General features: G+C 38.2%; 1 protein-coding gene across 1 annotated transcript in view; it reads left to right on the top strand.

Moving 5' to 3' along the window:
* The window catches only part of MAST4 (microtubule associated serine/threonine kinase family member 4), a 551,423-nt gene that overhangs the window by 142,756 nt on the left and 385,192 nt on the right, over window positions 1-23,475 (top strand). The window contains exon 2 of the mRNA XM_074329206.1: window positions 9,330-9,483. Within this exon, the coding sequence (XP_074185307.1) occupies window positions 9,330-9,483 (154 nt within the window). The remainder of the gene's footprint in view (window positions 1-9,329; window positions 9,484-23,475) is intronic.

Here is a 23,475-nt window from a genome sequence, read left to right as displayed (position 1 = left end):
TCCTGATCTGCAATGATACACCACCTACCTTTGTAGATGGGGCTTGTCTGGGACTCATGCTTCCAAAAAGCAGCCAATTGGTTTTTAGGTCCTTTCCACTGCTAATATTTTGTGGTATAATTCCGACTTGAGGATGCAGCTATAGAAGCCCTAGAAACCTCTGTGTATGCTGTCAATTCGGGTTGAACTAGACCATTCAGATTGGTTGACACCAGGGTCTAAGATCCAGTCTTCCCTGGAGAGACTTCTTAGACCAGGGTTGGAAGAGCAAAGGGTGATAAAGCCCCTTGAGCACGAGTGGCATGAGATTTACAACCAGAAATCATGGAAGACAAAATTAGGATTAACTTTCTGGGGCTGCATGTGCTTTGCCACCAGGAGCCCCTCTCTAGGAGACAGTTTGGAACAGTGGAAGGAACATGGGCTTTGGAGTTAGAAATCTTGGGCTTGATTCCTTTTGTACCTCCTATGGAGCTGATAACTTTGGAGGGGTTAATCTTTCTGAATCTGTTTCCTCACTGGTAAAATGGGAATAAGCATACCACCTACCCGGGGTTCTCCTCTCTCTGCCAGAGGGGGAAGTGGACATATTTTCCCCTCTGACTTTTTACATGGAAGGAAAATGACAGCTGAGGAGTATAGTATTCTCTTCCTGCTTTGTTAACCATAGTCAGAATCTTTACTTATGTCTGATGGGGACAGGATGGTACCAGGGGAATAATGACTGCAGATAAGTAAACAGCTCCAGGCATAAATTAGATGCCTAAATAAAGGTCAGGGAAACATCTAGAATATTAAAGTGACAGGAAAACGGGTGAAACGTATGCAAAGTCAAATCCATGTATGCTCTGAGCTTTCCCCAGCGTCATTGCTCTTCAACTAAACTTTGAGACGTGCGATGTTTTTAAAACCTGCAGTATAATGTTTTCAAAACTGTAATATGTAATATAAAAAAGCTCTATTTCTTTTTTATACCTGTACACTTATTGAACTTTGCTTATACCTGTAGACTTATTGCTTAATGTAAACATGACAGTAATAACTGAATGCCTGCTGTACCATGCTCTGTCCTTGGGATGTGATAATGTTGCTAGTGGTGGACGTGTGTGTGTGTGTGTGTGTGTGTGTGTGTGTGTGTGTGTGTAGAGATGTTCATCAGCAAAAGAATTGACTTTCTTGAAGTTGGGTTGACAGACAAAAGTGAGATAGTGTTATCAAAGTGCTGATTTACATATTTCTCTTGGAAGGGAAGAAAGAAAATCAATTCTCTTCAGAAATGAAACTAGTGATGCAGCTCTGTTTAAGTGAATGCCATTGTAGCTTGATGTATATTGAGGTGTTTCTGAAACACTTTTTATATTGCTAATTGAAATTTATAATTCAAAGAATTAATTACACAACTGAAGATAGAAAATTACATTGGTATCGAGTACATCTTCTAGTTTAAATACATTCTATTGATGTGTTATTTTTCAAAACATGGACGTACATTGAGAAAGTGAATTGCAATAAACAGCTAAATAGGCTCGGTAAATTAATGTGGCTCAGGAAGTTATTTGCTGAACAAATCTTGTTGACACGAACATTTTTTTGCTAAGATTCTATCTGTGCTCTTCCTCTGTCCCCCTTCTTGTTCTCAAAAGGGTTTAGGATAATCTACAATAACAGATAACTCAGCAAGATGAATAACTTAAAAACAGGTGAAGATAGACAAAAGAAAAGTAAGTATAGAGCAGGGGCATCGATGACATTTTGCGCCAGATAATTCTTTGTTGTTGGGGGCTGTCCTGTGCATTGCAGATTCTTTATAGCATCTGTGGTCTGTAGCCAGTAGATACCGGTGGCATTCCCAGCTAAGCTGTGACAACCGAAAATGGTTTCGACATTGCCAAATGTCCTCTGGGTGGCAAAGTGACCACAAGCTGAGAACCACTGGTATAAAGTGTCTTAGTATGAGCTACTATAACTACGTCAGACTAGGGGCTAATAAACAACAAATTTATTTCTCACAGTTCTAGAGGCTGAAAGTCCAACATCAAGGCATTGGAAAATTCAGTATCTGGTGAGGACTCACTTCCTGGTTCAAGGACAATCATCTTTTAACTGTGTCCTCACGTGGTGAGTGGTGGAAGGTGCAAGGCAGTTCTCTGTGGTCTCTTTCATACAGACACTAATCCCATTCATGACCTAATCACCTCCTAAAGACCCCGCCTCCAAATACCATTAAGGGTTCGAAAGATGAATTTGGGGGAAACACAAACATTCAGTTTAGAGCAGAGGGCAAGGTGAAACCAGAGTGAGATCAGTGCAGCAACCAGATCCATGAGGTCTTGATGGCAATTGGACATGCCACACTTGGTCGTGACAGACTGCAAGCTTTGCCCTCTGGATTCTCGTGGCTGAATTAGAGAGCCTTGATTAGTTATGTGCTTGGTGGTGTTCTCAGGAGAAACCATACCATAACTTAGCAGAAGCACAACTGTTTCTAATGTGAAGCAGTGACAGCATTTTCTCCAGGTTTCTATCTCGCCAACGAGAATGAAGTTCCTGGTAAACAGGGATTTTTGTCCATTCCGTCCAGTGCTGTGCCCAGAGGAATACCTGGCACACAAGTTGCTTAATACATATTTTTTATAAAGAGATGAGTCTTGACAAGGAGAATAGTGTTTATAGGTCCTTCCTTACATGTTTATAGAACAGAGTGGCATGATTCATAGGGCTATTTCTCATATTATTATTAAATGGAAGCATGCATTCTGGGTGGCATAATCTAACATGAATGTCCGTGAAATCAATTAAATGGGCCCCAGAACAATGTGGTTCAGGATTGTAGCTCTCGCAGTGTCTGACTCAATCAATAGTTAGGTTTTAGGATGCTGGGAAGGGGCGGTTGCATATTCTCCAGGCAGCAGCGAGTTTATTAAACATTAGTTAAGGCTAAGGGAGGGGGGGACAAGTTTACCTCTGGTGACAGTTATCACCAGCTTTATTAGTGATTGGGTGCCTTTACAGGGCAAGCACTGTGTGGAGCCCTTTTCGTCCATCATCCCTCTGCATCCTCAGCACCCCCGAGGTTTGCACTTCACAGAGGAGTTAAGTGGCTGGCTCAAGGCATGGCGCTGGGATTCTGTCCCCGACAATTCAAATGTAGGCTATACTCCTCACTGCTCTACTGATCTGCCTCATGCCCACTGAAAACCTCATAGCAATGGGTGCTCAAGCCCCAGGAGTTCATGTTCTTGAGCACAGCATGAGAATTACAGCCAGAAATAATTTTAAAGCAGTTCAAACTACATTCTCATTTGAGCCATATAGGGGGAAAAAAAAAACCTCAGTAAAATTGTAATCAGTTTAATTTCCTTGAAAACCATTTATGACGAAGTATACATGCAGAGATGTGTGTGAATGAGGTGACTTCCTCTATGGGAATGTTAATAACACCACATGTGCGTTTACTGTGTTCTACATACGGTTGTTAAGTGCTTTTCATATATGAATTCTTTTAATCTTCCGAGAACCTCCGGAGATAGGCAGTGTTATTGCTAACATTTTGTGGATGAGGAAACAGGCATAGAAATAGTAAAATGTCTTAATTAGGACAGGAAGTGTCGGGGTTCCTAACCACTGTGGAGTTAATAGGAATCCAGTAATGACTGTCTTGTCTTTGCTAGAGAACTGTGTTCTGTCCAATTTTAAAATATCGTTTGTGGCTTTGGTTTAAAAGTAAGTAAAATCCAATTTTGAAATAAGGTCATTTCAGGCTGCCTTCTGCCTCCCTTTTGGATGGAGATGGTGGAGCAGTTCATGAAGATTACAAGCATAGTCTACGTGGTTTTATAATTATTCCTATATTTTCATATCTGCGGTTTCTTAGAATATTTAATATCAAGAAACAGAATAACTAAACAGTGTCTTCATAACCCTTGTGTTCCTAGTCAGTCTCTTTCTTTTCTCTCTTTCTCTCTTTTTTCTTTTAAGCAAAAAAAAAAGGCTTTCCTGGTGAGCCCCACTGTGTATGCAGATGACATTGGTGATCCTTTTGAACTAATGAACTTTGGCCTCAGGGCACATGCCTTCTTGGATGGCTGTTTAAAATGCGTGTGCCACATCTTGGAAATGAGTGAGGAATTACACAAAGGAGGAATGGGGGTAGGAAAAGTCTTGGATTGATGGACACAAGTGACGTGATGCTAGTTAGGACATAGTTAAAAGGTCGAATAATTCATTATTTAGGAATCACCTTCAGTGGTAGCAGTGTTAAAAAATTAGCATAGCAGTTTGTATGTGGAAAAGATTCTTTGAAAAAATGTCATTTGTTATAGCCCAAGGGTCTTTCTTTTTTTTTAATACATGAAGTGTTCAATTTTGTCAAAATGCTGTAATTTCACATTAGCATTTTCACCTTGAGTAACATTTGATACAATTTTATTCTGATTTTCCTAATAATAAAAACCTTTTATGGCATGCATTCTTTATTTAACTCTTGTTATGTTTTTAACTAAACATCAGAGATTTGCATTTCATTTGTTCTCTCAACATATATTTACATGGTGGCTTTTATGTGGAGCAGTAGACAAAATAGAGCCGTGGACATAATTAGTACATAATTTAATGTAACTTTCTATTGGGAGGAGAATAATAAATATAAAAGATATAACATATCATGTAGTGAAAGATGCTATAAGGAAAAATAGAATAAGGAAATAAAATGGTAGATATGCTGTTTTATATGAGGCAATTAGGGAAGGCCCCCTTGAAAGAGTAACGTTGGAATAGAGACCTAGAGACTGGAGGGAGCATAGCAGCTGGTATCTGCAGTGTGTACCCGGCAGAGGAAATGATCAGTGTAAAGCTGTTGGGTGGGAAGATGCCTGAGCCATCTGAGGTCCGGCAGCAGACCAAGGCGGACTGAGTGGAGTAGTCAGAGCAGGGATCAGCGAGGTGGGGGTCGAGGTGGTAGGACCTTGTAGGGCAATGCTAAGACTTTGGGTTTTGTTCTGGATAAAGGGGAAGCCATGAAAGACTCCCAGAGAGGATTTAGAGCATCTGTCATGTGTTTCAGAAGGGTCGCTGGCTACTGTGCTGGACTAGGATGGAGGTAGAGAGATCTTTAGGGAGACTATTGCAAGAGAGACCTGGAGAGCAGGGACAAGGAGATGGCAGTCAAAATGGTAAAATGATTGGATTCTGGCTACATTTGGACTTTGAGTTAGAGGATCGACTGATTGGATAGAGAGTAAGAAGTTTAGAATAGTTGTAAGGTTTGTGCCGTGAGTAGCCTGAAAAATGGGGTTGCCATGAACTGAAATTGGAAAAAATCTCTTATGTTCATATGATCATTGTTAATATTTAGAAACTGTAAATTAGAGAACTCATGTGCTTGGGCATGAATGTGTCTGGGGATGAGGTTGGAGAAAACTGTTAGTTAAGAAGGCTGCAATTCAATATTCATCGAGAGTTACAATATGCATTTTTAGAAAGAGATGGATGGTATTACGAGTGGATATTGCCATAGAGGAAGAAACCTATGGTCCTTGTCTGGACATGGTGGCGGTCCTGGTGATGGTAGAGACACTAAACAAAGATACAAAACAGAGTTTTGTGAATGATTTGCCTTTACTTTTAATTTATCTTCCCCGACGGCAGAAGCCACAGTGTAATCATGGAGGATTCTTCTGTTTTTCTCGGCCTGATAACTTGTAAAACAGAAAACGATGGGTGGAGCTGATAAATACAAAGAATATAGATGTAGAATCTGGTGATTGGCATTTCTATAGGACTGATAATTTTGGAAACTTTCCCCCAAATCTGCATCAGATTTTTAGTAGCTGTACACCTTTTGTTGTCTATGCTGCCCATATGATTCCCGTGATACACTGCTAGTAGGGAGCAGTTGTGTATCATTCACGGGTAAGTGGTATTGGTAGGTGCCTTTCTGAATTCTAAATTTAATAACATGCCTCTTCAAACGGTTTTGTGGCTCAGAACTACAAGAAACTAACATAGGAAGTTTTGAGCAAATCTAGCCCACCACAATCAATATTTGCTATTGATGAAAGAAGGAAGCACGTATTTCTGGTGAATCTGTTTCAATCAGAATACTTTGCGTCTACCAGCATGCTAGGTAATTATGTGACAGGGAGTCAGAGTCCAGTGTTAGCTTAGTAGAGACATTAGAAGTGTTTGAATCAAGAATGACAATCTCAGGCTTAGATGCCCTTGAACATTTGAAAGTTTAAAAACAACCTCTGTCTTTAGTTGAGCTCTTTGTAGTATGAAGACTTTGGGAATTTAGAAAAGTTGGAAAAGATTAAACTGAAATAATTTAAAGGGCGGTGTCCAAAGTGATATGCTTGATGTCTACCATAAGCTCTAGGGTGTGATGAAATGTTTTTAAAGGGATCATGAGTGTTCGAATCAGGACAAAAAATGAAAAATAAATTGCAGGGCTGCAGTGGACCATTTTGAGAAGCTTAGACTAATTGTAGAAAGAAAAGTAGAGCCACTGACAACACAGCAAATTTGGAAAAATGATCTATTTAGAGAGAGCCCTGTTGGGAGTGTGATTCAATGTGAAGAAAGAAATGGGGTCCTGGAACATTGCACTATGCTTATAGCTTTTTCTACTTATATTGTTTTTGGAACATTGGCAGACTGCACAGTTCACTGCCTCAGTTTTCCCAGATTTAAAATAAGTGCTTCACTCTTGGGATTTTTATTCTGATTTAAAACTCTGGTTTATTAATAGCTTGTGGCTGTATGTACTATATATGTGAGAAAACAGATTTTCTTTTTTATTTTCCTATGCTTTCTCTTTGATCTCCTCGTTCTTCTGTATTTGTTTCATATTTTGTATGGCTTTATTGGAAATATGAAGGAAAGCACATAATTCCTAATTAGGAATGATCTTTTCTCATCTGCTTGTTTTTCCACCCTCTGTTAATTTGTGATATAACAATCTTTCCTAGATTAATTAATTGTAATTCTGCAAGCTGAAATTTTTAACTTCAGGTGAAAAATAAGTAGCAGAAGTTGATGAACCTTAAACAATAAATATTTGCATTTTATGCAGCTGCTACTAGTAATTAAGAGAAAATAACTAAGTAGAATGGACTTTACCTCGCTTGATTGCTCTGAGGGGTTCTTGGTGCATTTACAAGACTAGTAGCTATTATGGAACATTTTGCTGAATGTCTATAGCACATTGCCACCTTGTGGCTGCAAGTTTTCTTTTTAATGTAAAAGAGCAAATTTTTAATATTGTCTACATGATATAATCTTTTTTTATATTTTTCATAGTATTTATACTTCACCTTGATAATAAAAGATTTGAGAAATGTCAAAAGAATAAATAGAGTATACGGTAGGATGACTTAAGAGAACATCCTTTTTCTTAGAAGAGGCATGCCGAAGCATTTAGGGGTGAAGATCCATAATGTTCGCAACTAACCCTATGTGTTTGGAGCAGGACAGAAAAAGAGAAGGAGAGAGAGAGGGAAAGCAATATGGCAAAGGTTAAAAATTCACCATGGTAAAGGAAATATAGGTGTTCATTGTACTAGTCTTACAACATTTCTGTTGTTGCAAATTTTCTTCTGAAAATTTTTTTTTAAAAAATTGGCAAGATAAAAGAAAAAAAATGGGGTGAGGACATAAAATGGAGGCAAGAAGGAGGCAAAAAGAACCTCCACATTGTGTAACGATCTGACTGCATTTGGAACCACTGACGGATTCAGGCACCATGCAGATTTCCTTGTTAAAATTCATTGTCCACAAGGTTTAAGGGTCAAGTATCTTAAGACTAGACAGAAATTCCTCCTTGGAGGCCATCTTGAGTAGGACAGTCACGTAACGTACAGCAGCCTCAACAACTACCTTCTAAAAGTACAATCTGGAATCCCTTTGCTTTGCTGGTCTGGCCTCATCCTGGAGCAGGTACACTGCTAGCTTTTTGAAGACTCTCAGGAAAATACTAAGTGGCAATGAAATACAGTAAAGTGCTGACTGGCAATGAACTTGAGATGGTACTTATTGACAAGAGCTTGAAATCCAGCTGTTCCATGTTAGTGATGAATACAGCTGAGCTTGAGGGAGCGTTGACATCTTGTAATAGCTGAGCCAATTAGGTCTGTTCCATCTCTCAACTAGCTTGGGAGGAGTTACTCACAGGCAGGGTCAAATTTCTTTTTGTGCCATGGTTTTGAATATGCTGTGGTGCATAGCTAGGCAAAGGAAGGACTTCATCCCTGAATTTCTTCCTCCTAGATCCATGATAGTATTAATCTTTAAAAAATCCAGAGAATATAACCAGATGACCATCTCTTTACCATGAAAACAAAATAAAACATATCTCAGTGAAGCATCCCTGAAAATGCCTGGCATTGAGCAGTGTTACCCAACTCCTTTCTATTTTTAAATTTCTACAAAATTGGCCCTTTTCTGTGACAATTCAAATTTCCATGAATATCTTTTGTACTTTTTATATCTTAATAACTATCTGGATATATGTCTATGTGCATGAATATTTTTGTCCTTAATAACTATCTAGACACGCACATATATACGCATATATGCTTACTTGCAGGTGAACATTTTAGAAGATATGGCCTTATTCAAGTATGAGAGATTTTCTCATAAAAGCAGGACAGATCTTGAAGTGTTGTGACACAGGGGATTCTTTTGTAGAACGTTGTCTCTTGAAGTGACTTTGGTTTCCTTGATTCTTGTGACAGGTTTTCTTTTAACAGCTATAAAGTGATATACGGATGTATCGATTTCCACTATGGGCTGTGGCGCTTAGAAATGTCCCTTCCCTGTGTCTACCTGTGAGCACCAAAAGCTTGTGAATTTTCTTTTGTGAACAATTAAAGAGTGATCTGTTGATTCTCTACAGAGCAATATTCTTTATTTTGGGGGGATCATGGCCCACAGAAAGATGTACCTTTTACATAGTTACTTAGGACACACACACATACATGTATAATTTAATCAAAAACTTCATGAAACAGTACTTCCCCTTCCTTCATCGAACTCTGATAATTTCTATTCTATTGCATTGAGAATACTGATCACCATCTATTAAATTTGATTTCATGACCCGCTTATGGGCTGTAACCTCCAGCTTGAAAAACTCTGCTGTTGAGATTTTGCAGCAAGCCCGACCCTCTGTCATATGGAAGACATAAATTCTCTAAACTAGCCAAATTGAAAACAGAGTTGGGAGAGAGGGATTTAGAGAAAGCAAAGGGAGGAAAGTGTGACTGGTTGGTCTTTCATTCTGGTTGTGTGGAAAGTGTCCCAGCGAGTAATGCCCGTCCTTCTCTCTGCAGCTTGACCACATATTGTCTCCTCCGCCCATGCCGTGTCGGAAATGCAGCAACCCAGATGTCGCTTCTGGCCCTGGGAAGTCATTGAAGTTTAAAAGACAGCTGAGCGAGGATGGACAACAGCTACGGCGGGGGAGCCTGGGAGGAGCTCTGACAGGTGAGTCATGAGTGACACGTACACAAGAAGGGATTGCATTTATACATGAGAGGCTCCTGAATGGCCGTGGCGTTCCACGTGTGAGAATCAGTCTACTTAAGAACGGGCCTGGTACTCTGCAGGCCATTTGGTAAAATCTAGTCCAATCCAGAGAGCAGTTAAATTGAGGATTTTATTTGCATATACTGAAGTATAATTTACATACAATAAAATGATCTCATTTTTAAGTGTATATGTGATTTGGCAAATTTATATGCCAGTCTACAACCAATCAAGATATAAAGTGTTATCTGTGCCCCTTCCTGGCTCGTTCCACCCCCACCCCACCATGTTTCCCTGGCCCCAGGCAACCACAGATCTGCTTTTTGTCACTATAGGTGAGATTTATCTTAAGAATGTTATATTGATGGAATCGCACAGTACATTTTATACCTGGCTCTGTTCACTCTGTATAATGTTTTAAAGATTCATCCATGTTGTCACGTGTATCAGTAGTATGTGTTGAACTTTATATGCAATTGCCGAACTGTTTTCAAATTGTCATACTTTACATCCCCACCAGCAACAGGTGTGATTTAATTACTCTGCATCCTTGCCAACTTGTGATACTGCCAGTCTTGTTAATTTCAGCCATTTTAATGGGTAGGTAGTCGTATCACATTGTGGTTTTAATTTGTGTTTTTGTGATGACTAAATGATGTCAGACATCTTTTTATGAGCTTATTGGACATTCATCTATCTCGTGAAGTGTCTGTTCAAATCTTTCACCTATTTTTTTAAATCATGTTGTTAAAATTAATTTGAAAAGTTTTCAAATCCAGAAAATCCTCACATCACTTTTATTGACTTGAAAGATAACATGGGTTTTTTTTTAATAACTAACTCACCATGTACGTTCCATGCTATTAAACTTATCTTTAAATCACTAAAGGTTAGATTTCTATTATTTCACTCCAACTGCTTTTTCCTTTAAATATTTCTGAAAAAACTTTATTGGTTTTCAAACTCCAGAATAAAGTTTTCTCTACATATGACAGTGTTGTCTGCCAGCTCATAAATGGCCTGGAAAATAAGTTGAATTACTCACATTTTATTGGAGAATTATTGATTTTGACTTTTTGGAGATGAAATGTCTGGAAACAGAAAGACTCCGGCCACATGGTCAGTGAAGTCTAGAACACGTGACCCAGCAACACAATGCTAGAATGGAAGGTGAAACTGATCTTGGGCCAAGGAGAAGAAATTCACCAAAATTGCTGCACTTCACTAAGTTGAGGGCAGAAGTTCACACTTGAGTTTTGTCAGTGTTCTAATGCTTGTTAGGGCATTTTCCTTTGTGTCCTTCCATAGATGCACACTATTTGCTTTTTTAAGTGGGAGATCCTAAAGGTTATTTGGTCTAATCCTTATTCTATAGATGAGGAAATTAAATCTTAAAAGTTAAAAGGCGGAGGGGAGTCGAGGAGATTCAGTCAGTTGGCAGAAAGCAGACAGCAGGTTGCACGTCGTGTGAATCCAGCCTCCAGTGAGACTATAGCAAGAAAGAAAGTATAAGAAAGACAAGGATACATCCGGGAAATTTGTTTGCCCATAAGAATTTCCTAAATCACTGGCCAGAATTATTGTTCCAAAATTAGTGGGGCCCAGCTTAAGAGGCACAAGATTCAACACACCCAGAGGCCAACTCCAGACCAAACCAGAGTACTACCGGGTTTGACCTATACGTGACACACACAGAGGGAATTCTCTATAGGCACAAGAGCCGATAGAGGCCAAACCACATTTAAGCGGTCAACCCTCAAGCAGCAGAACACCCTGCGGTGGGCAGAGCCAAGTCTCACAACTAGTCAGCCTAGGAGTTAACCCCACCTACTCACAAGTGAAAAGCAATTAAAGATCTTCTTTAATGGGACAATATATCCAACACAAGAGTCACCTTTGGAGCACTGCAGAGAAGAAGAACGAAGTAATGCAAGTCAAATATGAAGGACACATACTACATAAGATAACCCAGCAAAAACTAAGAACTCTAGGGGATCTACCTAATACATCGAAGGAAGCAAAGAGAGTCAGCCAGAATGGGGAAACAAAGAAACATGTCCCAAATAAAAGAACAGAAGAAACCTCCAGAAATGGAACCAAATGAAACAGGTAACCAACCTATCAGAGACAGAGTTCAGAACACTGATGATAAGAACGTTTAAGGAGCTTAGAGACGATATAAAGAAGGATGTAGAAATCATAATGAACAACCAGTTAGAACTAAAGAACACAATTACTAAAATAAAGAACTCACTTGAAGGAATTAACAGCAGGTTAGATGAAGCAGAGGATCAAATCAGCGATTTAGAAGACAAGTTAGCAGAGATCACCCAAACAGAACAACAGAAAGAAAAAAGAATAAAAAACAATGGAGATGGTTTAAGAGACCTCTGGGATAACATCAAGTGCAACAACATGCGCATCATAGGAATACCAGAAGGTGAAGAGAGGAAGCAAGGGATTGAGAACATATCTGAAGTAATAATGTCCGAGAACTTCCCTAACCTGATGAAGGAAACCAACATACAAGCCCAGGAAGTGCAGAGAATTCCAACCAGGATAAACCCAAACAGGTCCACACCAAGACACATTATAGTTAAAATGGCAAAGGTTAAAGACAAAGAGAGAATCCTAAAAGCAGCAAGAGAAAGACAGAGGGTTACATACAAGGGAACTCCCATAAGACTATCAAATGACTTTTCTACAGAAACATTGAAGGCCAGGAGGGAGTGGCAGGAGATACTCAAAGTGATGGAAAACAAAGGCCTACAACCTAGATTGCTTTATCCAGCAAGGCTATCATTTAAAGTTGATGGAGAGATAAAGAGCTTCCCAGAAAAGAATAAGCTAAAGGAATTTATTACCACCAAGCCAGCATTGCAAGAAATACTAAAAGGACTTCTGTAAATAGAAGAAAGATGAAAACAATCTAACTACAAATTTAAAAATGGCAATAACTATGTACCTATCAATAATCACTTTAAATGTAAATGGATTAAATGCTCCAATCAAGAGACATAGGGTGGCTGAGTGGATAAGAAAGCAAGACCCTTGTATATGCTATATGCAAGAGACTCACCTCAGATCAAAAGACACACACAGGTTGAAAGTGAAGGGTTGGAGTAAGATATTTCATGCAAATGGAAATGAGAAAAAAGCTGGAGTTGCAATACTTATATTTGACAAAATAGACTTTAAAATGAAGAACATATTAAAAGACAAAGATGGACACTATGTAATAATAAATGGATCGATCTGACAAGAGGACATAACCCTAGTAAACATCTATGCACCCAACATAGGAGCACCTAAATATATAAAACGGATATTGATTGACATAAAGACAGAGATCAACAGTAACATTATCATAGTAGGGGACTTAAACACACCTCTGACAACAAGGTACAGGTCTTCCAGACAGAAAATCAATATTGGAACAACAGCCTTAAATGACATATTGGACCAGTTGGATTTAATCGATATTTTCAGAGCATTTCACCCCAATGCTGCAGAATACACATTCTTCTCAAGCACACATGGAACATTTTCCAAGATAGACCATATGTTAGGCCACAAAACAAGTCTTAATAAATTTAAGAAAATAGAAATCATACCAAGTGTCTTCTCTGACCACAGTGCTATGAAATTAGAAATGAACTACAGGAAAAAAACTAGATGACACACCAATTCATGGAGGCTGAATAACATGTTAATAATGAATGGGTCAACCAGGAGATCAAGGAAGAAATCAAAAGATATCTCGAGACAAATGAAAATAAAAACACGATGACCCAAAATCTATGGGATGCTGCTGAAGCAGTCCTAAGAGGGAAATTCATAGCATTGCAGGCCTACCTAAAGAAACAAGAAACATCACTAACCACCGTTTGTCTTCACACTTAAGGGATCTGGAAACAGAACAGCAAAATAAGCCCAAAGGGAGTACAAGGAAGGAGATAATAAAGATCAGAGCGGAAATAAATGAAATAGAAACCAGAAAAACAATACAAAAATCAATGAATCCAAGAGTTGATTCTTAGAAAAGATAAACAAAATTGACAAACCTTTAGTCAGACTCACTGAAAAAAAGAGAGAGAGGACCCAAATTAATAAAATCAGAATTGAAAGAGGAGACGTGGCAACAGACACCATAGAAATACAAAATATTTTAAGAAATTACTACGAGCAACTATATGCCAACAAATTTGACAATCTGGAAGAAATGAACAATTTTCTAGAGGCACACAACCTTTCAAGGGTAACTCAAGAAGAAACAGAAAACCTGAGTAGACTGATTACCACCAGGGAAATTGATTCAGTAATCAACAATCTCCCAACAAACAAAAGTCCTGGACCAGATGGCTTTACAGGTGAATTTTACAAAACATTCAAAAAAGAATTCTCACCTATTCTCCTCAAGCTCTTCCAAAAAATCCAGAAGGAGGGAAGACTCCCAAACACTTTTTACGAAGCTACTATCATCATGATCCCAAAATCAGACAAAGACACCACAAAAAAAGAAAACTACAGGCTGATATCTCTAATGAATATAGATGCAAAAATCCTCAACAGAACATTAGCGAACAGAATTCAGCAATACATTAAAAAGATCATACACCATGATCAAGTGGGATTCATCCCTGGTATGCAAGGGTGGTTCAACATCCACAAATCAATTAATGTGATACACCACATTAACAAAATGAAAAATAAAAATCACATGATCATATCAATAGATGCAGAAAAAGCATTTGATAAAATCCAGCAGCCATTTATGATAAAAACCCTTAAGAAAGTGGGAATAGAGGGATCATATCTCAACATAATAAAGGCCATATATGATAAACCCACAGCTAACATCATACTCAATGGGGAAAAGCTAAAACCATTCCCCTTAAGATCAGGAACAAGGCAAGGTTGCCCACTTTCTCCACTTCTATTCAACATAGTGCTGGAAGTTCTAGCCACAGCAATCAGACAAGAAAAAGAAATAAAAGGCATCCAAATCGGTAAGGAGGAAGTAAAATTGTCATTATATGCAGATGACATGATACTATATAGAGAACCCTAAAGACTCCACCAAGAAACTATTAGAGCTGATAGATGAATTTAGTAAAGTAGCAGGATACAAAATTAATATTCAGAAATCAGTTGCATTTGTATATACCAATAATAAAACATCAGAAGGAGAAATTAAAAAAACAATCCCATTTACAATTGCTCCAAAGACTATAAAATACCTGGGAATAAATTTAACCAAAGAAGTAAAAGATCTGTACTCAGAAAATTATAAGACACTGAAGAAAGAAATGAAAGAAGATACAAATAGATGGAAACACATACCATGTTCATGGATAGGAAGAATTAATATAGTTAAAATGTCCATACTGTCTAAGGCAATATACATATTCAACACTATTCCTATCAAACTACCAACGACGTTTTTCACAGAATAGAACATATAATCCTAAAATTTATATGGGACTATAAAAAACCCTGGATAGCCACAGCAATCTTGAGAAATAAGAACAAAGTGGGAGGTATAACAATACCTGACATCAAATTATACTACAAGGCCACAGTACTCAAAACACCATGGTACTGGCATAAAAACAGACACATAGATCAATGGAACAGAATAGAGAGTCCAGAAATAAATCCATGCCTATACGGCCATTTAATCTATGACAATGGAAGCAAGAATGTACGGTGGGGTAAAGACAGTCTACTCAATAAATGGTGCTGGGAAACCTGGACAGACACATGCAAAAAAATAAAGCTGGACCACCTCCTTACATCGTATACAAAAATAAATTCAAAATGGCTTAAAGGCTTAAATGTCAGATCTGAAACCATAAAATTCCTAGAAGAAAATATAGGAAGCAACATCACAGACATTACCCAGAGTAAGATTTTTACTGATATATCCCCTCGCACGAGGGAAGTAAGAGAAAAAATAAACATGTGGGATTACATCAAACTAAAATGTTTTTTCACAGCAAAGGAAACCATCAATAAAACAAAAAGGGATCCTACTGAATGGGAAAATATATTTGCCAATGATATATCTGATAAGGGGTTAATATCACAAATTTATAAAAAACTTGCTCAACTCAATTCCAAAAAAAACAAACAACCCAATTAAAAAATGGGCAGAGGAGATGAAGAGACATTTTTCTAAAAAGGACATACAGATGGCAAACAGACTTGTGAAGAAATGCTCAACCTCACTAACCATCAGAGAAATGCAAATAAAAACCACAATGAGATGTCACCTCACCCCAGTCAAAATGGCTACCATCAATAAATCATCAAACAACAAGTGCTGGCGCGGATGTGGAGAAAAGGGAACACTTTTGCATTGTTGGTGGGATTGCAGATTGGTGCAGCCACTATGGAAAACAGTATGGAGGTATCTCAAAAATCTGAAAATGGAACTACCTTATGATCCAGCAATTCCACTCCTAGGTATCTATCCGGAGAAATCCAAAACTCTAATTCAAAAATCTTTATGCACTCCCATGTTTATTGCAGCACTATACACAATAGCCAAGACATGGAAACAACCGAATTGCCCATCGGTAGATGACTGGATTAAGAAACTGTGGTACATTTATACAATGGAGTATTACGCAGCCATAAAGAAGAAAGAAATCTTACCATTTTCAACAATATGGATGGACCTAGAGAACATTATGTTAAGTGAAATAAGTCAGGCAGAGAAAGACAAATACCATATGGTCTCACTTATATGTGGAATCTAAAGAAAAGAATAAGTGAATGTACTAATCAGAAACAGTTTTGGAGACATAGAGGAAAAACAGGGTTGCTAGATGGGTGGGGGGGTGGGGAAAAGGGGGAAGGAGAGGGGATTAGAAAACAGTTGGTAACCACAAGATGGCCACGGGGTTTTGAAAATTAATTTGGGGAATATAGTCAATAATGTTGTAAAGATTTTGTAGGATATCCGATGGACACTTGTCCCATTTGGGAGACCACCTCAGGGATGATATAGATGCCTGATCACTGCACTGTACACCTGAAGCTGAACAATAATGAATGCCAACTATAATTTTGTATATATGTGTGTGTGTGTGTGTGTGTGTGTGTGTGTGTGTATACATATACTTACAAGAAGCAGAGTACAGCATTAGGAATAGAGACAGTGGAAATGTAATGGCTCTGTGTGATGTCAGAGGGGTAGTGGATGGGGAAGGAGGTTCACACAGTGTGAGGGATATAAATGGGAAACGTCTAAGTATTACTTTGTCTTGTGTACCTGAAACTAATAAAAAAAAGAGATATATCAAAAAAAAAGTTAAAAGGCTCACCTCTATGCTTATTAATTTCTCTTAGGAAATCTACTTGCTTTGGTCAAACTATTTTTGACCAATAGGAGGGACAGAAATGGTTCTATCTGACTTTTGCTAAAGTAGTTTGCTTAAAAGTTTAAGATAATGCAAGGGTATAGTTCTTAATGCAGATATATAACCTGAAACGTGAAATTGGTCTTTAGTGTTAAAAAGAAAAAAGACTGGGCTTGGTTCTCATTTCATAATCTCAGCAGCTCTAGCAATTCCATACTTATATAATTTAGCTTGCTATATAATTATTTTAGGTAAGTCTTTGGTCAAATAATTTTCAGAAATGTTCAATAGTATTTGGAAGAGCTTTAAAAAATCTCTTGGGCATCAGCCAGTTTTTTAAATACAGTTGCTTGAAAGTTTTATTGGAATATGAAGAAAACATTCTTAATTGGTCCTCTAGGTAGCTTAGCTGAGGATTTAATGAAGTAATGTATACAAAATACGTACTTAGACCAGTGATGGGCAACTCTGAGTATTATGTGCATAACTAGTTGAATTTGGGGTATTTGTAGTTCGTTGATAGAGAATCTGGGCTTGTAAACATCTGTATGGAGCCCTTATCAACTGGGTTCCATATTGTGTTGGGCACTTAGGCTCGTGTCAGTTGTTGGAACAGAGAGAAGAAAATATCATCTCTGATCTTTAAGAAACATGGTTTCTATCCATTTTAGGCAACTATAATCACATATGATCTTACCTTGGGATACACCCTGTTGCTAACTTAAATTAAATCAAACTGATTTTGCCATCAAAAATTTGTCCCTGATATATTCTGTAACTTAAAAGACCTGCCTAATGCTTAACTTCATTTTAATCCAAGAATCTCTTCTTTGGCAGTTTCTACTGCTTTCTTTAAAACAAAGACACTGTGAAGGCTTCATCTACAGTCTGAAAATGTTGCCACCCAGTTATCCTTGATAAGTCTCACTAAACTCTTTACTCTCTGATAGAAAGAGCTACAATTTTTTCATCTATTTATCCCTAATAAGAATGACAGCTAACATGAAGAACTTACTATGTGACAGGCACTGTTTTTGGGAGTTACATTTATTGACTTACTTAACTTTATAACATCTCTATGTACTTATGAGGGAGCCACAGACAGCTTGAGTAAATTACACAAGATCATGGTGCTCATAAAGAGCAGAGCCAAGATTTGAACTCAGGCATTATAGCTCAAGAGTCCATGCTTTTAACTATTACTGTGTTCCTAGCACAGTAAGCACCCATTAGGTTTCCAATAAATTCAAGCCCAATTAATTGGAGTGAATTCTAGGTGGGAAAATTTTTACTCAGTTGGAATCTGGGGCTGACTTGATCTGTAGATCTCCTGGTCCCCTAATTGCAAAAGTAAATTATAACTAGGCAATTAATACATAACAAAAAATGTTAAAATTTATACATTTGTTAACCCAGTAATTCTGTTTCTCAGATTTCATTATAAGTACAGTAGTCATGAATATGTACAGAGAATAACTAGTTATATTTACAGCAGCACCATTTGTAATAATAAAAATAGCATATTATTTAAATAACTGGCAAAAGAAATATTGGTTAAAAATATTATGCCATGGACATAAAATGGAAAATAATTTTAAACATTTAAAATCTTGTTGTAAAAGAATATATGTTTTACTATTGAAAGAGAGTCACTGTATTTCTAATGTGAAATCCCATTACTGGATGGTCTCCTAGTATCTCTTGCTTCATAGGACGTACTGTAATTATAATTAAATAATTGTGTCTTTAATAAGGGAAAGGAAAACAATCCCTGTTAAAGAGTTTTCCCCAAATGAGGTGATGGTTGCCTGGGTTCCCTTTATAAATGGGCATGCGAAGGATGCAATGGCCTTTTTTACATACTGCAATTCAATCCGTGACACATTGTTTTGTCCCTGATGTATGTGTGTGTGTGTGTGTGTGTGTGCACGCGCGTGTGTGTAATTTGGTAGCGTATTAGTTGGTGACGATAATGCTATATAACCAAGAAATTTCAGTGGCAGATATCAATAAATATTTCTTTCTTGCACATGGCTACAGGTCAGCTGGGTTTTGAGTGATTTAGCCTGGGTTCTGCTGGGATTGGTTCTAGGTTGCAGTTTGGGTTCAGATCTGTCTTCCTTGGACCAGCAGCTACTGAAGGCATCATGTTCTCCTGATAAAAGACAGGAGCATGAGAGTGTGCGTCCACATACACAGCACATTTCAAGCCTCTGCTGACATCATCTCTGCTAACTTCCTGTTGGCCAAAGCAAGGCACTGAGTCAAGCCCAGGTCAATGGGCAGACACATACTCCACTGATCCTGACACCTTGGCAAGAATATAGATATGTAACACTACTAGAGGGGAGTGAAGAATGGGGATGAATAATTCCATCATAGTTAGCCTCTCTTTCTCAGCAATCTTTTACAATAAAATATTTACATTTACCTATTTTTATGTTAAAACTAATATGTGTTCAATGTGAACAATTTAAAAACTCCAGGGCACTATTAAAAAAAGCCCATAATTCCACCACACATATCCACACGTGGTCAAACTTTTGACATTTTCTTCCTTAACTAAAGTTTTGAGTCACCTAAAAAGGTATTGGATTAAAGGAAAAAGCAACCAGTACCTTTTTTGCAGGACTGGCATTTAAACAACTAACTCAGAGTTTCCCATGCCCATCACTGCTTATATATATATATTTTGTTGACTGATGGTGTTTTCTGCCTTCATGGCCCGCAGCTTGCTAAATAGACACCCAGAAGCATCGTGTAAACATTGACTGAGCTTTGGAGCTTCCTGATGAGTAAGGCAGCATTATTCTAATCATTGCGCAGACCCTTTCAGGAACATGGGTATGTGATAATGTGCTTGACAGTTCACAGCAAGGAAGCTGCGGGATGAAGGGCAGAACCTCAGGATCTTGAGTCCTGGCTTCTTGATATGCAAATGATGCCCTGAATCCTAGTCTGGCATCCCACAGCTGCGATGTACGATGTGCGATGTACGCATGTTGCAGTCCTAAGAGTCAGAAAAGGAAGGCTTCTTTTCTTCATGAAGAAAGTTGTGTTTTTTCAAAGCATGTTGGGCTGTTTGGAATGCAAAACAAAGAGAACTCTATATCCTCATATGTATGTGTAGCTTGCACAGAATAATAAGAAATACACATTGTAAACAGTATAAACTAGGCTCATGATGTCCTATCTTGGGGGGAAACATTGAGAGAGTTTTCCTCTCTTGGACTATGGAAATCAGTTTGGAAGAACATCTGAAAATGTAAAAGAAGGCATTTCAGAGTAAATTTTACTTCAAGAGGGAAAGGAAGAACAACACAATCTCGAAACATTCTTTCCTTTAAAATTAACCCAGAGGCCACAACGTTTGAATGCTGTGTAGAGCTTAACAGCTTTCTCATCCTAAAAGCCTCCTTAGCTCAGTGGGCAAATCTGAAAGAATTCAGATTAAAGCAAATTTACATAAAATATGTCTATTTTATGGGTAGCCTTGGTATTTAGTAAATATTTCACATAAATACCTCCCATATTCTCCAGATCTCTTCCCTTTTGTAGTACTATCAAACTATGCCTATGTAAAAATGGTGTGTTGTTATGCTACATGCTGTAACAAGCAAACCAAAAAAATATCAATGGCTTAACATATTTTCTTGCTCATGTAAATGTTTTGGTTTAGCAGGCAGCTCTCTACCTCATGAGGTACCCACAATTCTCCCATATATATTCTTTTAATTAAAGTTTATTGGGGTGACAATTGTTAGTAAAGTGACATAGATTTCAGGTGTACAATTCTGTAATACATCATCTATATATCACATTGTGTGTTCACCACCCAGAGTCAGTTTTCCTTCCATGACCATATATTTGATCCAATCTCTTTTACCCTCATCTATCAACCCCCGCCCCCTTACCCTCTGGTAACCACTAAACTATTGTCTGGGTCTATGAGTTTCTGTTTCTTCATTTGTTTGTCTTGTTCCTTTGTTGTTTTCAGTTTTACATCCCACATATCAGTTAAATCATATGGTTCTCGACTTTTTCTGTCTGACTTATTTCACTTAGCATAATAATCTCAAGTTCCATCCATGTTGTAGCAAATGGCACTATTTCATCTTTTCATATGGCAGAATAGTACCATCTTTTGGTTTTGCTCTTCTTTATGGCCTTGAGATATTCTGCTTCCCTCTGAGGGAAACAGAAACAGAAAGAGGAAAAACCTTTACAACTTCTTTAGTCACAGCCTAGAAGAGACACACTTCATTTCCATTCACATTCTTTTGGCAAGATCCCTCATGTGGTCACAGTGGAATGCAAGGCTGGTTGGTGATGGTGCAGCGGGTACTAGAATGGTCCCTGTTGGGCTGTTGCCTCCAAGTCCAATTACAGAAGGGTTAGGGGCAACATAACACTTATAAATTGGGGAAGACTAAGAAGAAATAGATTTTAATAAAGAAATAGGATGTGGTTCGTTCCATTTTAAGTTTGAAATGCCTATGAGCTATATTAAGTAGATATGTCACTATCTACTTGATAGTAGAATCAGAAGTGGAGACAATTGTATTTGAGAAGGAAAGGATTGGGTCCATCTGAGAGTGAGAAGAGAACAAGAACCTGTCATTGGATTCAACAGTATAGTCACTGGTGACCTTGGGAGAGTACAGAAGTGTGGGTGGAAGCTAAATTGGAGTGGGTTAAAAGCAAACGGTAAATAAGGAATTAGAGGTAGCTAATGTGTTGATAGGTAAAAGTGTAGATAGCTCTTTGAGAAGTGGTGCTTTGAAAAGGTCTAGAGAAATAGGGTGTGAGCTAGAAGGGCATGAGGTATCAGAGGAAGCCTGCAGGTGTGTTGGTTAGGTGCTGATGCCCCGAAGAGAAAGGTGATAGCTAAAGAAGTGAAGTGATTTGGAGGAACCTAGCAGGGTATCCAGAGCACATGTAAAAGGGTTGGCCTTTTATAGGAGGAAGAACACTTCCTCCTTTGTAACAGCAAGAAGGAGGAGAAAATGGATGCAGAAGCAGGCAATTTATCTGTACAATTCCATCTGTACATGTGGAATACTACTCAGCAATAAAAAGCAACAAACTATTGATGATGCATGTGAGTCTCCAGAGAATCACTCTGATTGACAAAAAGCCAATCCCAGGGGGTGACACACTATATAACTCCACTTGTAGGTAACATTCTTGGGAGGACAAAATTATAGAAGTGGAGAACTGATGAGTGGTTGCCAGGATTTAAGGAGGGGGAGGTGGGAGGGAAGAGGTGTGATTATAAATGGACAAAACAAGGGATTCTGTGGTGATGGGAATGTTCTCTAACTTGACCATATCAGTGTTATTACCCTGGTTATAACCAGGGAAATTACGTCCTATACTTTGGCAAGATGTTACCATTGAAGGAAGCTGGGTAAAGGATACCTGGGATCTCTCTGTATTATTGTTTACAATTGCATGTGAATGTACACTTCTCTCAGTATAAGAAGTCTTATTTTTAATGGGGAATGTAGTCAACAATATCGTGATAACTATGTGTGCTGTCAGGTGAGTACTAGACTTATCAGGGTGATCACTTTGTAAGTTGTAAATGTCTAATCACTATGTTGTACACCTGCAACTAATATGATATTGTATGTCAACTGTAATTGAAAACAAATTTTTAAATATGTTTTCTGTTTTAAATGCCTCCTTTCCAGATCACTGATTTTAATAAATTTGCTTTTAATAAAAAGCAGGCAGTTTAATAGACTTCGTGACTTCACTTTTCTCAATGTATTATGAGACCCCTGAGGGAGGGCTGGAGAGAGAAGGAATTGGAATAGTCTTGGAGAATAGGAAGGATTTCTTGGAAACATTGACAGCCCATTTAAGGTCTGAGACTATGAATTGAAAGTGAAGTCTGTCTACGTATTTGAGGAAAGTATTAGACACCAGGTAAATTTGTGTTCTGAGAACAAGAGTTCTACAAAACATAACAGAGAGGTCTGGTCGAGGGTCATTCAAGACAGTGGTGGAGTGGGAGGAGCTGAGCTGTATAAGAATGAATGGACTTTCCGTGCTTCTGATGGGGTTTCTCACGGGTAGAGCTAAAGCCCATGGGAGGCTGGAAGGAGGACCGGAAGCTGGGACCTGGGTGTGCGGTGGGGTTGGGGACTGAGCAGTGGGTGGGCGAGGTTTGACTTAACCAGTCCCTAAAGGATGACCGAAATGTTAATATTTTGAAATCTGACAAATTTTAAAACTCTTACAAGTCAAAGATCTTTACAATTATTATAAATGGTGCTCTGTTGTGATGTTCTCAATCTGGGTTCTTGGCTCTTGGCCAACGGGGAAAAAAACAACATCCAGATCCACAAATAATTCCCACTTACAGTTTTATTGGCTTAAAAACATCCTGCTTCTATTGGTTTTAATGTCTCTCAATAATTATAAAATCTCTATGCTGAAGGTATATAACTGGGGTAAGGGATTCTTTTAAGTTGGTTCAGTGTTCTGTTTGAGAATTTGTGAAATTGTTCATCAACAATAGTTTATTAAGCTGGAGTATGTCGCTACGCAAATTTCTAAGTCCATTTGCATCTTC

Source organism: Rhinolophus sinicus, linkage group LG03 (genome assembly GCF_036562045.2).
Source record: "Rhinolophus sinicus isolate RSC01 linkage group LG03, ASM3656204v1, whole genome shotgun sequence".
Classification (NCBI taxonomy): Eukaryota; Metazoa; Chordata; class Mammalia; order Chiroptera; family Rhinolophidae; genus Rhinolophus; species Rhinolophus sinicus.
This window is presented reverse-complemented; position numbering and strand designations above follow the sequence as displayed.